A 16,478-nucleotide genomic window follows, 5' to 3' on the forward strand; every position below is an offset into this window, starting at 1 on the left:
TTCGGTTGACCAAATTCGATACTTATTGACCGCCACCCCAAAAAAACCTAGCTTGGTGAGCAAAACAAATAAAACGCCACCTGCTGGAGAATATATATTTCGGCCCCAGTTATCCCTCGCTTCGAGGAAAATCTGTATTTTCCAGCAGGTGGCGGTTTTTCGTTTTTGTGTGAGTATGGGCCTCCTTTATTACCAGAAGAAGTAGATTATTGATGTCGCCTCTGCGCAGCCGCCCATTACATCCATGTTGTCTCCGAAGAGGGAATCGGCGTCAGCAATACTGAAGGAACGATTTAGATGTGTTTTTGTTTATTAGCATACATTTATATATATTTTTTTCTCCCACGAGGAATATGGAACTTCAAATGGCGTTCGTTATGTAGAATGATGTGTTTGCAGTCAGCAACCGTGCTATTTATTTTTCTTTAATGTTATGTAAGAACAGAGTCGGTACGCGGCGCCTCTTGTACGGAATTGAGGCGTAATAATGAATAACGCGCAAGATATGTCTCCCGATTTTGTCTTAATGCGCTTGGTTTCTGCGGCTGAATATGACCGATTGGACGATGAGAATTTGACGTTGGGCGGTGGAGTGGTTTCCGGATTCGGGAAAGCTGTCTTGGGTAATCATGGCAACAATATCAACACTGGGTTTGAATTTGATCCGAACAACCCCACAGCAGGCCCGGCGATTCCGAGCAATCCCTCCCCGCACTATAGTTCACAGGTCGAGAGCCGGACGGGAGCCCTTGACAGCGGCTTGATGCTGACTCGACCCTCCGCTTCTGATGCGCCTCAACCACCAGACTTCGCCGTGGCTCATCGTTTCGATTTCCCTCATGGCTCGGGCAGAGGGTCGCGAGCTCAGCTCATGGTGTTTCAGAACCTCCTTAGGACAAGCGACGGTGTTTTTGAATGCGGCCTCCAGCAACCTCCTGGCTTCCAGGTAAGTGAGGTTGATAAACAGGAAGCCAGTTCTGTCTGTGTCATGATGACCAGTGACCACAACATGGATGTGCAACACCAGAGGCTTCAGTGGCACCCCATTATGAAGCTGTCCAAGGTGGTCACAGATGCTGTTGACCTGGCTGGAGAGGGAGATGGGCTCTGCCACCGGCACCGCCTGGTCACTGATGCCATGGACTGGCCTCCGCTCCTGGACAAGTCTCTCTGCTTCGACATCCTGGACCCCGGAAGACCTGTTCAACAGGGGACACCAACTACCACCACCAACTGGACGATACGGTGCTCAACCTGGCCCGGAGGCTGGGGGAGCTGGGCCAGGCCTCAGAGATGCTGCTGAAGGAGAGGGGAGAGATGAATCGCTGTTCCTGTCAGAGCATCCTGGCTTCGGCAACTGGGGGCATGGGCCCCGGAGAGGACCCTAGTGAAACCAGTGACGCCCTCCTGGTGCTGGAGGGCCTGGACTCTGAGGAAGTGGGGGAGCTGGGGATGGGCGGGGAGGAGTTTAAATGTGGTGTCCCCGGGCAGGAGGGCGAGACTGACACGGGGCAGGGCGGGCGGGGGGCTTTCTCCAGCGGTTCCCTCACGGGACTAATGAGGCAGGTACACAGGCTGGCCGGGGAGGCCCGTGCCTGTGGCCCCCAGGTGTGTCCCTCCCCGCTGGATTCCCTGGGCTCTGCTGCAGCCTTAACATCTTCCTCCCGGTCTCTGGCCTCTAACACCACAGGCCAGCAGGTGGTGGAATCCTCCGCCACCCTATCTGGCACCTTACCCTCACAGGACCCTCCCAGCCAAACCTCCCAGTCCCAGCCCCAAAGCAGGGCCACAACGCCGAAGTTAGGGGTGATGTTGAGAGCCGCCTCACCCTTAGTAGTAGAGGGGGCAGCAGGGGGCGAGAAGACGACCAGAGGAAAGTCCAGGAAAGGCTCTCTGAAGATCCGTCTGAGCAAACTATTCCGGACCAAGAGCAGCAGCGGCTCCAGTCGCCACCTGGACAAGAGGCCCTCGCTGGCCTCCTCCACCTCCTCCGGGGGCAGCCAGATGGATGTGTGGGGCTCCGGAACCACCAGCACAGACCAGGACACAGGGAGGTGAGGTTAAGGAGAGGGAAGGGGACAGCCCTGGGTCTCTGACTGGGTCTTTAAAGAGTGTTGGTCTAGCAGGGGGGACTGGGAGAGGACAGGGTGGTGAAGCTGAGGGTACGCCGGCAGCTCTGCGGTCTCTGCTAGTGTTGGTCTAGTACAGTTATATCCTATTAGTGGCTTTACAGGGGATTATTGTAGCGCTGGAGGCACTAAAACAATGTGGGCGTACTAGAGTTATTATTATGGAAGTTAAGCTGTTAGTAGCCGAAATGAAGGATGGTTATAGTGCCACAGGCAATAAAGGTAGACTAGTGGTTAATGGAACCGCAGTCAATTTTCCCAGTGAGAGACAAACATTTAGATATGAGAGCTTTTAGCTCACCTCGTCAACAAAATCACATGTTACTCTTATTCAGCTGTTTTATGATTAGCGCTGAAAACAGTACGAGAAAGATTTATTTAACTTAACATGTTCTTGAAGAAACATGCTGGAACTCGGGCCTGTTGAGTAGAAGACCAAATGCTACAGTACAGTAACGTCTGAGAGGGCGATGACGCCACATACGTTTGACTTTGATTACGAACTTAATCTCCCTTCTTAGGCATGATGGGTTCTGAACTCCCAATTCAGTGAAGATTCAAAATGTCAACCGACGTTGCCGCAGTTGTGCGTTTGTTCACACCTGCTTTTATTGTAGCCTTGACAGAATGCTCCGCAGTTACTGAGATATTCTGGCATCCAGAATGCAGTGTATGTTGCATTTCACCTCCTGGTATTATTTGGCATACCTCGGCACCATCCTGGTTCGACACTGTGTGTGCTGAAGCCAACTTTTCTACCGTTGTCAAGCCGAGGCCGTACAGCCTGGTATCATGACAATGAACAAACACCGAGACAAAGTTGCCCTAAAAGCACAAGCAGACAGGAGCAGCAGGCAAAGGCTACCTCGCCACTTTGTCGTTTACGAAACCTAGGTTATGAACTTCATTTGGTTACCAACAGAAGCCTCTGGGGGGGGGGGGTCTTATGGGCTTGCCATACGAATGCCTTGTTTTAATCCTCATGCCGTTGGAGGCCTTTGTTTGTGTCGGAGGGATACTGGTACGATTAGGCCTAATGTATCTAATGTCAGAGAGTGGCCCGTGTTGGCTTTAGTTTTGGCAGGAAACTACCACAGTGCAACTGTGCCTATTGGGTTGCCGGTTGCCACCTTGGTTCCCTCTGTTTGCCAGGTAGATTTGACCCAGGCAAATTTGTCGTGAATGCAGTGTGTTGTACCTGTACCTTTTTGAAAGCAAAGCAAGCAGCTGGCCCTGGCGAGGACATGAACGTAGTGTAGCAGTATAGCCCTTTTCATTTTGTAGATGCCCTCAGTGCATAGTTTTTGCTTAATGTTGTCAAAAGTCGGGGGAAACAGTCGGATCTAGTTTTGAATGAGTTCAGCCCGCGGATGTTGGACCAACCTGCCAGTACAGTGTGTGCGTTCATTCAACATGTCCTTTGAGAAACGTTAATGTCAGGGATTTTCAGGGTGTATAAGGGTATATAGGCTACATTAAAAAGGCCAAAACCCCCCAAATACTAGTGTCACCACAAACCTAGTTCTTCTGAAATGCATACACTAGCACTTCCCTCTTTTAACAGCCCTGCTAATAGTAATGTCTCATTTCTGTCATGTTTTTATCTTAATATTATTTTTTATTTTTTTAACTGTCGAGACAGCTGGCATCTTATTTGACCCTTCAAACGCTCACTGGCTCACTGGCTGACTTGCTGCCGTCAAATCTAGGTCAGGTTCATGATCTAACCCAGCCAGTCATCATGTCTGTCTGTCTGAGCACGGCTCCCCTTAGCTCCCATATCTTTCCTTTTGATTCTCAATGCACAAATCTGAGATGTGTCGTTACTGAACATGATGGGAAATCAGTGTTCCTCTCCAGGCAGTTTATTTTTTTCCCCTACTCTCGGCGAACATGGCTCCTCTTCTAAGCGAGGGGAAAGGGTGTGGGGAGGGAGGTAGGCTTGTGGGAAGGAATTTGACGGTGGCGTGGGGGGGCTGAATATCAGCTGCTGTTTACCCTGCTGTGCATCAGGCTTAGCTCAAGCGGCATGCTGGGTGTTCCCCACTAGCACTGTCACTCACTAGCACTGTCACTCTCTCTCTCACACACACACACACACACACACACACACACAGGTTGGCCCCCGCTGCACAGAGCAAAAGAATCTGGCAGCCAGCAAGGCACAGCTATCACCCTGGCAGGCCTTCCAGAAGCTTCCCAAAAAATCCCCAACTGTGGAGTGGTGCTTTGTTTTAGAGAGAAGAGTTAAGCTAAGGAGGGCTATCCAAACAAGAAGTTAAATCACAGAAATGCTCCAGTCAACGAAGGCTTGTGTAATCAGAGGAGCTCTTTGTGCTGCTTCTTATCAGTTTAATAGCGTAAATCTTAAGCATGTCTTTTTGTTTCAGAAAATAGTCTATATATATATATATATATATGTAAATATATTTAAAAAAAAACATGTGTCAAACAAGTCTGTTGAAATAGACAACATCCTCAAGACCCTCGATGATAATTTTGCGTCGCTGGCTGCTGACTTCACAGGGTCAATGTAGGTGACTCTGCTTAAAAAAAGAAACGAGCTGATTCGAGGGCACTCTGTTAGATCATAGCTTGTCAGGTCCTCTAGCCAAAGGTAAGCGTCTGACCCACTACATCTTAGAGGGGTGCGTGGCAGAGATGGATCTCAGTCCTTGGTGTCGAGGCACAGTGTACCCTTGAGAAATAGGCCACTGGTTTCTCCTGCACCAGCTACAGTAGCTCATATAGTTGAAAAGTCATGAGGCTGAGAGAGATGGTTAAAAAATGAACGGTGTGGGACTGAAGTGTTGCTGATGATGCTGGCTCTTAGGACGAGGTAAGGGCTTCTCTTATGTTTGACCGTCTCTCTGTCTCTCCACAGCAAACTCCAGCACTCCAGGCCCCAAAGTGCCTTCTCTCCGGTGGCCTTCGGTCCTGCCTTCACCGGTAATTGTGTGTACTTGAGTGTTTGTGCGCTTCTGTTTCCGAATGTGGCTTTCGCTTCATGTCGATGTATATGGGTCGGTAATGGGTGCTTGTTGCCCGGGAGAGTGTGCGACTCACATACGCATGTACACTTATGTGCCATATAGGATCTCTACCCCCCCCCTCTGTTTCTCATTGTCTGTCCCTGGATCTCTCCCTCCAGGTGAGACTGTGTCCCTTGTAGACGTGGATATTTCTCGTCGAGGGGTGAACTCTCTGCAACCCCCGACACCTCCACCTCCGCCCAGGCGAAGCCTCAGTCTGCTGGGTACTTTCCTCTCTCTCTCTTGCTTTAAATTTCCTTGGTGTTTCTTCTGTCACGTCACCCTCTTCTCCATATGTGACCTTGCTGCTGCCCCTTTTCACATTCTTATTTTTTCTGGGCCTTTTCTCCTTTTCCACAAAAACATTGATGCAAATGCAAAAGCACATTGAGGATTTGTGAAAGGGCCAGATGTAAAAAAATATATAATAATAATAACATATATATATATATTTTGGAGGGTTCGAAAAGGTGGTCAGGAGTTAAGCATGGTTAGTTTCTCCAATCTCAACAGCAGTAGTTGCTGCCTCAATGTTTTATAGTTGGCATGTGTGTAACGGTTCACTGTGTAAACCAATTTCAGAAACTCAATAGTTATATACGTGTTAGGACGGACACTAGCACATTTATGGTTCGGTGCCATTTGGGTCTTAGTACAACAATGACTCATTGGTTTTCTGTGACTTCAAATGCATTAGGCCTTGTGACTTACAGTACAGGATCAGAATTGCAGAACTGAATTTGATTTGGTTGACGAAGCTCTCTCTCTGTCTATCACTGTGTGTGTGTGTGTGTGTTACTCCTAGCTTTCCTGTCTGCATTGCAACTGACTCATCACTCTGTTCCTCTTTCTGTGGGCTGTGTTGGCCTCAGACGAGGTGTGGGTTTCTTTCTTAAGACCATGTTCTAGTAGGTTGGCACTAATTAGCGTTAGTAATGTGGCCGACGCCAAGGCTGAGACCGTCATCAGCCTGAAGATACACACAAGTCGCGATGCAGTCAGGATCAGACAACGGTACGGAGAGCACTTGCGTTGCTGAGGCGCAGGTCGTTTTTTTTTTTTTGTATGACTAAAGATCCCACATTTTCCTATTAGCCTACTTCATACCTATGCCTCTAGCTACTAAAGCCGTTCTGGTTCCTCTGACCTGGGCGTCCGGCCACACTTCCTCGACACACGACAATCATTAGGGGCTTAGCATCCAGGTTGCGATAGAGGTTTTGTCCATTTTAATGTAGGACGACGATACTGGAGCTCCAGCAGCATTTTGGAGGACAAACGAGACTAAGGGAATGGGGATACAGATGGGTATTTGCTCGATGCCTTGCTATGCCAACGTCTGTCCAGCTCGGTGATCCGTCACTGCTTTCTTAATACGCTCTGCCTGGTGTCATTGTCGCTCTGTGGCTTGACTGTCACATCACTGTGTGTCGGGATCCCACTTCTGACACCAACAGTACCCAGTTTGGACGTGAGACACACAATGAATATCCACTCTTGTGGTTTCTTTTGAGGCAAAATGTAAGCTTATGTAATGTTACCAGCAAGAGTCCTTTCTCTTATGGTGTGACATTCAGCCATCACTAGGATCAACTTAAAAGGAAGCCAGAGGAAGTCCACATTTTGCCATTAGATCTTTGTAAAGTTCAGGGTGGTGGTGGGCCGCAGCCCGGGCCTTTCCTAGAGAGTGACGTGAGGGCCTCCATGCAGTCGCTGCCCCTGCGGGTCGCTTCATCCCTCCCATGCCTTCATCCAGCATAGCCTCAGCCTCAATGGTAAGAGCAAAGCCGGGTCAAAGGGGCTTACCAGTGGGGCACAGGGAGGTACTCATAAAGACAGGCTGGAGAATTGAGAAATCTGGGATTTTTTTAGAAGGGTACACGGTCCATTTTACTGTGACAAATCTATCTCATTTCAGTTGGTAGGCTGTTAAATCAACTCGATAGATGATGGCCAGTTTTCTCAAGTCATGAAGGGGTTAAGAATTAGTTGCGTTTATTCACCAGCAGTTCATTTGAACTCCTATTGTTTGAGACCCAACAAACACAGTAGGAGAGGAGAGCCAATACGACTCTAAATGGGAACAATTTATCATAGGTCATTTACTATGACACAGGTTTACATTTGAATGTCCTCTCTTCTGTTTTTAACGTTGCTATAAAGTATGTGGTAATTGCATTGGTGCAAAGCCAGTATAGTTTCTGGACACTTTTAATGAGTTTGGAATAACAGATATTCTGACACAGTAGGGTTAATGTTTGGGCTATTATTGCTTTTGCTAACAAGGTTGTTTCTTCCTCCTCCTGTAATCATTTGCATATGCAAATACAGACTACTAGCATTGTTTTTTTTGTCATCTATTGAGCTACGTTATATCGTCAGAAATTATAGTGTGTAGTTAGAGCTGACGCGTCTCCGGGTTTCTTCGCAATTCCGTGTTCTGACACAGAATCATATGTCCTTCCACATTGATATCCGAACACAACCTCCTGAATAAGCCCCTGCAAGTTTACCAGACCATTTCTCTTGCTTTAATAGGGCCGGCTCAGAGAAAGGCCTTGGCAAATTGGCGTGATCAGAGGCAGCAAGGAAGGAAAAGTAACACGGGGGGGGGGGGTCCCTAATGAAGAACAAGATTTAGAAAGGGGCAGATAACGAGACTCGTTACCATTTTCAGGAAAAGGATAGCGTTGTTCACCATCTCTGGAAAATGGCGACATTTATAGTTTAATCGTAGGTGTCACGTTGTGCACACGGGACGTATGATTGTGCCCAGTTAAGCCTGGTCAATTTGCATGATGTTAAAACGGGTCTGGTTGAATGATTTGGTGATTATGTTCAGACAGACTGGTGAGATTGTCAGAGACCCGAGGCAGATGAAGTGACTGTATCTGTTTGATGGCCGTCTGTACCCGAAATAGACATGAACTTATAGGCTACTCCTGTACATGCATGATATACAGACATATATTTGTTATATTATCACAGACGTGCCATTCCACACTATGTTTGAACCTTTGTTTGTTAGGTCACATAGTCAGGACAAATGACGCACAAGTGCTCTCCCTGAGGTACAGGGAAAATTTCTGGAAATACCATGCGTTTCTAATGGCCATTTTACAGAATGTTCTCGTAGCCACAATTGCGAGTGAATGATGGACCCTGGATCTGAGTGTGTGTGTGTGTGTGTGTGTGTGGCCCTGTGTTTCAGATACGTTCCTGCGGGGCCTCCCTCGGCCCATTCCGCTGCCTGGCGACGGCCAGAACCCGTCTCGGGTGGACCAGCGCCCCATGTTGTGCCCACTGAGCCGCCCCGATGCCAGCAGCTTTGCCACCAGCCTCCGGGAACTGGAAAAAGTAGGACATGTCACGTGTACATGGGCACATTGACATTCTTACAGACACGGTGCTAGATTCACGGGTACGCAGCTCCCCCTGGGACTGCCGCACATAAGAAATATCAGCCTGCGCAGAGAAGCACGAGATTGAACTTGAATTGCCAATAAATTAGCCACTTTCCATTCAACGTACCGAAACAAAACAAACTATGCAAGAGATTTTCTTGTAGGCAGAACGCACCGGAGTAGGAATCTATTGCGTTAACAGGCACGACTCAGCCTGTCATCTGCAGACCAGTGCGGCAAAAACCAATCAGAGCTGCAGTGTCCTAATGTGCAAATAGACCATTGCCATATATGGATCTGTGTCATTCACTTTGAACAGGACTGTGTTTACAGCATGAGTGGTCGCGAGTAGATGCGCTTGTTTTGAGATCAAAGCAAGAGCTGCATGTCGCCACATTTGTTCAAATGATTTGATAGTGAGTTATTAGCCCAGTTATAGCAAATTTTTAGTCAACAATGGGGGAGTGTTTGCTTCCGACAAGAGCGCAAAACTGGGATTTCTAGTCATCTTTGAAAAGCGAGTCAGGTAAAGAAAATGTTTCTGTCTTAAAGCGGCAGTGTTGTATTTTGAGACGGGCTTGAATAAGCCAAGTAGGCTTGATTCTGATTCTCTAATAATGGTATTGGAGTAATAATGAACTTTATTTTGTAAAGTGGTTTCTTGCATCAAACAACCAATTTTCAGTGGATAAACGGGTTAATGCCAAGCCCTGCATTTTTTACTCCAAAAGTCTCACGGTATGAAGGCCTACATTGAACACCACACATTGGCTGCTGCTGTTTCCATGTTAAACTCTAAAGGGACTAATTTTCTCCATTGTTTTTATGGAAGGCTGATAGGCCTACCTTATGAGCAAATAGCCACAGTAGGCTTCTTGGCCACTGTTAGAATTCTATCTTAAAATGGTTACAGCCTCAGTGTTCTCAATAAACGCTGGCCAAAAGTTGCACAGAATTTTCACAATATTCAAGTTTGCGCTCAGCAGACTTAAAAATGTGTACGTTGCCTAAAAAGAAGAGGGAACATTGGACACGGTGCTAGATTCAGACACGATGCTAGATTCAGACACGGTGCTAGGATATCAAATGTATTTATAAAGCCCTTTTTACATCAGCAGAAACCCAGCCTAAAACCCTAAATGGCAAGCAATGCCGGTGTAGAAGCTAGGAAAAACTCACTAGAAAGGCAGGAACCTAGGAAGAAACCTGGAGAGGAACCAGGCTCTGAGGGGTGGCCAGTCCTCTTCTGGCTGTGCCGGGGGAAGATTATAAGAATACATGACCATTAAGGCCAGTTAGTTCTTCAAGATGTTCAAACTTTCATAGATGATCAGCAGGGTCAAATAATAATCACAGTGGTTGTAGAGGGTGTAACAGGTCAGCACCTCAGGAGTAAATGTCAATCGGCTTTTCATAGCTGAGTATTCAGAGGTCGAGACAGCAGGTGTGGTAGAGAGAGTTGAGGAGGGAGATGGAAACAGCAGGTCTGGGACAAGGTAGCACGTCCGGTGAAAGGTCAGGGTTCTATGGCCGCAGGCAGAACAGTTGGAACTGAATCAGCAGCACGACCAGGTGGACTGGGGACAGCCAGGAGTCATCAGGCCAGGTACTCCTGAGGCAAGGTCCTCTGAGAGAATTAGAGAGCGATGGGAGAATTAGAGGGAGAGAAAGAGATGGGAGAATTAGAGGGAGCATACTTAGTCACACAGGACACCAGATAAGACAGGAGAAATACACCAGAAGGACAGACTGACTCTAGCCCCCCGGCACATAGACTTGCAGCATAGATACTGGAGTCTGAGACGGGGGGGTTTGGGACACTGTGGCCCGTCCGGCGATACCCCCGGACAGGGTCAACCAGGCAGGATATAACCCCACCCTCTTTGCCAAAGCACAGCTCCCACACCACTAGAGGGATATCAACAGACCACCAACTTACTACCTTGAGACAAGGCTGAGTATAGACACAGAGACACAGTGCTAGGCTCCGACACAAGAGGGTGTGTTCGTAAATTCACCCTAAAGTGCCAGAGTGCGCTCTGGGCGTTTGTAAATTCAGAGCGTTGTCATATTGTCCGTTCTAAATTCAGAATGTTCAGAGCGCACACTGGACTCCCTGGCCGAGGAGTAGGGTTGATCCGAGAGTTCTCACCTCACAACGGCAAGTAGCCTGCTAGCTACTTCCAGACACAAATATGAGAACACCTCAATCTGACCTGTTTACTCGCCCTAGCAGAGCTGGTTAGGCTGTTTTCATGTTATCCGGTGCGTTGGTGACTGATGCGGGCAACAATTGAATTATGTTTTTTTTGCCAACGTTTACTGGTACCAGCCATATTTAACGGGTGTTGGGCGTTTGTAAATTCATCAGTTATTCTGCACTCTGGTGCTCTCAGACGAGAGTGCTCTGAAATCGGAGTAGATGGCCAGATTGAATTTACGAACGTGCCCAGAGCTAGGTTCAGTTAGACAAGACTTCGATGATGACAAACCATTCCCAGAACACAGGCAAATACTTCTAACACCCCTCGTCTTTAGATGTGCGTTGCGTGTATATTTGATGTGAATTTGTCTGCATCTGTGTGATCATAGTGTGGCTGGTACTGGGGTCCTATGAACTGGGAGGATGCGGAGATGAAGCTGAAGGCCAAGCCAGACGGAGCGTTCCTGGTGAGGGACAGCTCTGACCCCCGGTACATCCTGAGCCTCAGCTTCCGCTCCCAGGGAGTCACCCACCACACACGCATGGAGCACTACAGAGGTGAGTTACACACACACACACACACACACAAGCAGGCATGCACATTCACACACGCTACATGTACTCTACGTTAGGGGTGTTCCAATCTGGCTGATACTCGTAATCGTATCCGGAAATTGACAGTTGATAGTCGAATCGGATGATACTCGTGATCCGAAAACGTGGAAGTGTTTAATATGCCTAAATAGATGTCGGCAAAGTGCCCATCTCCCTGCACGTTTAACTAGCTGCAGACGAGGAGCAGCGCGCGGAGGGGCGTCTTGTCTGTTTCTGTATGCAGCGAGTTTGCTGTCACTCAGTCAGAATGCGCATCAGCGTTACATGTTTTTTAGACACTATGCACATTTTAATTAATTATTATTTTTTTTTTTTTGTGTGTGATGGAGTATTTTATTTGTATTTATTTAACTAGGCAAGTCAGTTAAGAACAAATTCTTATTTTCAATGATGGCCTAGGAACAGTGGGTTAACTGCCTGTTCAGGGGCAGGATGACAGATTTGTACCTTGTCAGCTCGGGGATTTGAACTTGCAACCTTTTGGCAAGACATTGATAGGAGGCGGTAGCAATATAAATGATCAGACTGAAACATGCGTGGAGAAGTGACCGGGTGAAATTGTTAAGTAAAGCGGGTGGATGGAGAAATACAGCTTCACTCTATCCAATCAGAGAAGCAGGATCAACGTACTTCCCGCCCTTCTCTTTACAGACAGGCAAACTAATCAGTTGAGTTACTTAGACCACGTAGCATCTTGCACTTTATTAATAGATCCACGATGGCACCCCAAAAAGTATTTTTTTCCTTCCATTTACTGATAATTAAAAAAAAAAATCCAATCCTTTCAGAACAGTTGCCCTTATCTGTTACGATCCTGTTTTGTCAGACTACTCTGCACAATCCTACTCTACATGCACTCTCATGCAGCACTTTTTACTAAAGATGTAAGCCATGTACACACACATGTTGGATGGTTTCATGTTGTGTCTTGCCATTGGATGGTTTCACGGCGCGTCTTGCCATTGGATGGTTTCACGGCTCGTCTTGCCATTGGATGGTTTCACGGCGCGTCTTGCCATTGGATGGTTTCACGGCGCGTCTTGCCATTGGATGGTTTACATTTACATTTACATTTAAGTCATTTAGCAGACGCTCTTATCCAGAGCGACTTACAAATTGGTGCATTCACCTTATGACATCCAGTGGAGCAGCCACTTTACAATAGTGCATCTAAATCTTTTAAGGGGGGGGGGTGAGAAGGATTACTTTATCCTATCCTAGGTATTCCTTAAAGAGGTGGGGTTTCAGGTGTCTCCGGAAGGTGGTGATTGACTCCGCTGTCCTGGCGTCGTGAGGGAGTTTGTTCCACCATTGGGGGGCCAGAGCAGCGAACAGTTTTGACTGGGCTGAGCGGGAACTGTACTTCCTCAGTGGTAGGGAGGCGAGCAGGCCAGAGGTTTCACGGCGTGTCTTGCCATTGGATGGTTTCACGGCGCGTCTTGCCATTGGATGGTTTCACGGCGTGTCTTGCCATTGGATGGTTTCACGGCGAGTCTTGCCATTGGATGGTTTCACGGCGCGTCTTGCCATTGGATGGTTTCACGGCGCGTCTTGCCATTTGATGGTTTCACGGCGCGTCTTGCCATTGGATGGTTTCACGTCGCGTCTTGCCATTGGATGGTTTCACGTCGCGTCTTGCCATTGGATGGTTTCACGTCGCCATTGGATGGTTTCACGTCGCGTCTTGCCATTGGATGGTTTCACGTCGCGTCTTGCCATTGGAGTGGTTTCACGGTGCGTCTTGCCATTGTGCTAACTACTTTAGGGTGTCTTATTGATTGGTCTTTTTCTCTCTTTGTTCACAGGAACCTTCAGCCTCTGGTGTCACCCAAAGTTTGAGGACCGCTGTCATTCTGTGGTGGAGTTTATCGAACGAGCCATCATGCACTCCAAGAACGGAAAATTCCTCTACTTCCTGCGCTCACGGGTCCCAGGTAAGAACCTACCAATCAGAGTGGGACACATCTAAATGACAGCTCTGTCACTGTGTATGGATCTGAATCATAGGTTACATACAGCACCATTTTAAAGTTGCTATTACTAACATCTATTTAGCACTGGGTTGTCAATTAAGGCATAGGTTTGTTTTGACTTTACTATATTTTTGCAATTAGTGTTGTATTTGTATATGGTGGAGGATGTAGTTCACTATCTAGGGTAGAATTTAATATGCTTATGATGTGTGTTCCTGCCAATGATGTACATTACTATGTGTATGACTATGGTTCCTCCTCCAGGCCTCCCCCCGACCCCGGTCCAGCTACTCTACCCAGTGTCCCGCTTCAGCAGTGTCAAGTCCCTGCAGCACCTCTGTCGCTTCTGCATTCGCCAGCTGGTCCGCATAGACCACATCCAGGAGCTCCCCCTTCCCACGTACGTAGAAACACAACACCTAGATCTGCCCACATTATAGAAACAACATATAGACACATTCAAGAGCTCCGGCTGCCTATCTACATGCACTGCCCTGCATAGACCAGTGACCCATGATAGAGTGCCCTCTAGTGTACAAAGTGAAACATCTGAAGGCAGAGAAGATATTGGGATTTGTGTGCAATGGTGGGATTGTTCTAAGATATTGACATAATGGAAGATTTTGATAGTGTGTATTGGGATGGTTATATTTTCTATCCATTAATACACACAGGCAGATAGTTCTGTATTGGAAGGGCTTGTATAAAATGTACCCCGTCTCTTCCCGTAGGCCCCTCATAGTCTACCTGCGAAGGTTCTACTACTACGATCCTGAGGAGGAGATGTACATGTCAGTCAAGGGGATGGGGCGGGACACGACCACCCAACTGGCGACTGGCCAGCCGGAGTCTCAAACGTAGCATTTGGAGGATCATTGGATCAAGTGAGTGATGGACGCTTGGGCCACCAATTGAGCAGTGTTGTGAAATACGTTTATACTGAAATACTGTATTCGGTACATTATACAATTGACTTGTCCATATATTTTCAATGAAAACATTGTAGTGTGTATTGTTTAGTGTGGCCACTGGTCAGTGCATATAATGTCCTTATCCTTTGTTGCAGGTTTGTTTTTTATACACGGGAACAGCTTACCTGAAGACTGTCCCCAAGCACAGTCACCATCAGTCTCGCTCAAACCCTCTTGTGCCAGACTGTGCACTAATCAGCGCTCTTGGTTGGCTCGGTATCCGGACGTCTGGGGCAGGGTTTTGGATGATCCACCCTCCTCCCTTTTTGATTGGCTCACAGAAACTGGAGGAGGGGCAGGGGATGAGGAAACTGCACCCACCCGGCCAGTGAGGAAGATATCTGAACGCGGGGCTGAACTGGAAGACCTGACTGACTACTTGCCATTGTGCTAACTACAGTAAGCCCCCCCCCCCCCAGCTAAGACTGAACATCACTGCAACATCGAAACGAGTGCACCCTTGCGCTGGAGGCTAAGACGATAGGTTGAGAGTCGAAGTATATGCACTCGTCCTTTTTTTTTGTTGTACCCCTGCTCTGAAAAGGTCTGGGAAAAGGGACCCCTTGTTGTTTGGACCAGAGTATAACAAGCTGTCTATTGTATGTCAGCCAAGGTGGAGAAACTGTACCCACCTTTCTGATGTGATGCATTCTCAACTACAGAGAAATATCATTTTTTCCTCTTCAAATATTTGGTTGCCAACGGTTTGATCGGCACCTTTTTTTGAATTGACTGCCTGAGCTGTGCGTGTCTGCGTGCCTGTATGTGTGTGTAAATACTGTGTGTTGGCGTTAACTCTGGTTATCCACCAACAGCTATTTGGTGGCGTAACATCACCGGAGGACATCGTGGTTGGCTCTCAACTCTGGAATCCAACTGGAGTTCTCTTGCTATACTGTCATTGAGCAAATGCGTTACCAGAACAAATAATAATAAAACTGTTGATGGAATTTAAAACACGAGAAAAGCGCCTTACTTTACGTCTATGGCCGAGAATTCAATCCAAGGCGACCAACAGAAAAGGCACATTGTTGGCTGTTCAGTGCGTTGCTCTGTAACGTACTTTGGATTGAGTATTGACCTGTCTGTCTGTCTGTCTGCTTGTGATTGTCTCTCCAACCAAACACACCCTACCACAGAACTACGTTTTTCTTCTTCACCACAGTCATGTTGGTAAGTAGACACTAGTTGGCGCCAGAACCCTGAGGAGGACCAAATTATACAATCCTGCAGTCGACATTCCCAGCTCCTCCCCACACACCCCACAGTAGCTAACAATGTTAGGGTGGTTGCAGCATCTCATTTACCTCTCGTCAGGATCTCCGCCGTGTCTAGGCCTACAAGGGCCTTCGGTAAGACTGGTTGGAAACAATGGGATGTGAAGAGGTATACAAACCAAATCCGTACGTTCTATATGATAAACCTTTACAACTTACTGAGATATACCTGGTATAAGTTAGAGGTAGCCAACCTTTTATTTTCTAGATATTTTCAAGCTTATACTTCAGTGGTTGGTCTCTGTATGTGTGTGGGCACTATATGCATGTGTGTGTGGGCACTATATGCATGTGTGTGTGTGCTCTTTTGCTCCCCCATGTCCCTCTGATAAACTTTTATTCTCTGGCAATATCACCGCAGGGGAACAGTATGCTGATGTGTACATTGGCAAAGCAGTGAGGGTGTGCATGTATTTATTGTTGGTGTGTGTGCACTGAATTAGTCAATTCCTCTACCTGGTGGAGTGTGTACTCATACAGTATGCATGTCCTTTATTTAGGCTAATGTGTGAGATACAGCACAAATGGAAGACGTGACTAAAATAATAGTTGATGGTTCGGGTGTGTGCAATGACTTGGTTTGAGGAGGACATTTGTTAAATGCAACAAGGCCCGAGCTGCGAAATGAGTGAGAGGAGGGGCCAGAGTTTGAATAGCGCTTTATGAGAGATCAGCAGCACCAGTGGAGGCTGCTGAGGGGAGGACGGCTCAATAATAATGGCTGGAATGGAGTAAATGGAATGGCACGAAGCCCATTTGACACCATTCCATCAACGCCATTCCAGCCATTACACTACACTCATGATTATGAGCCGTCCTCCCCTCAGCAGCCTCCACTGATGCACACACAGCCAAGTGCTACACAGCGAGGCGG

General features: G+C 47.4%; 1 protein-coding gene across 1 annotated transcript; it reads left to right on the plus strand.

Annotated features, from left to right (window-relative positions):
* Positions 1-226: 226 nt before the first annotated feature.
* On the plus strand, positions 227-15,284 carry LOC115110200 (suppressor of cytokine signaling 7-like). The gene is given in 10 exon segments (XM_029635644.2): positions 227-1,190; positions 1,193-2,054; positions 5,014-5,078; positions 5,281-5,385; positions 8,373-8,518; positions 11,158-11,326; positions 13,189-13,317; positions 13,621-13,756; positions 14,088-14,240; positions 14,423-15,284. Coding segments are annotated over 9 exon segments (2,445 nt in total). The 5' UTR covers positions 227-487; the 3' UTR covers positions 14,218-14,240; positions 14,423-15,284.
* Positions 15,285-16,478: the final 1,194 nt, after the last annotated feature.

The sequence above is a fragment of the Oncorhynchus nerka genome, linkage group LG21, assembly GCF_034236695.1.
Source record: "Oncorhynchus nerka isolate Pitt River linkage group LG21, Oner_Uvic_2.0, whole genome shotgun sequence".
Lineage (NCBI taxonomy): Eukaryota > Metazoa > Chordata > Actinopteri > Salmoniformes > Salmonidae > Oncorhynchus > Oncorhynchus nerka.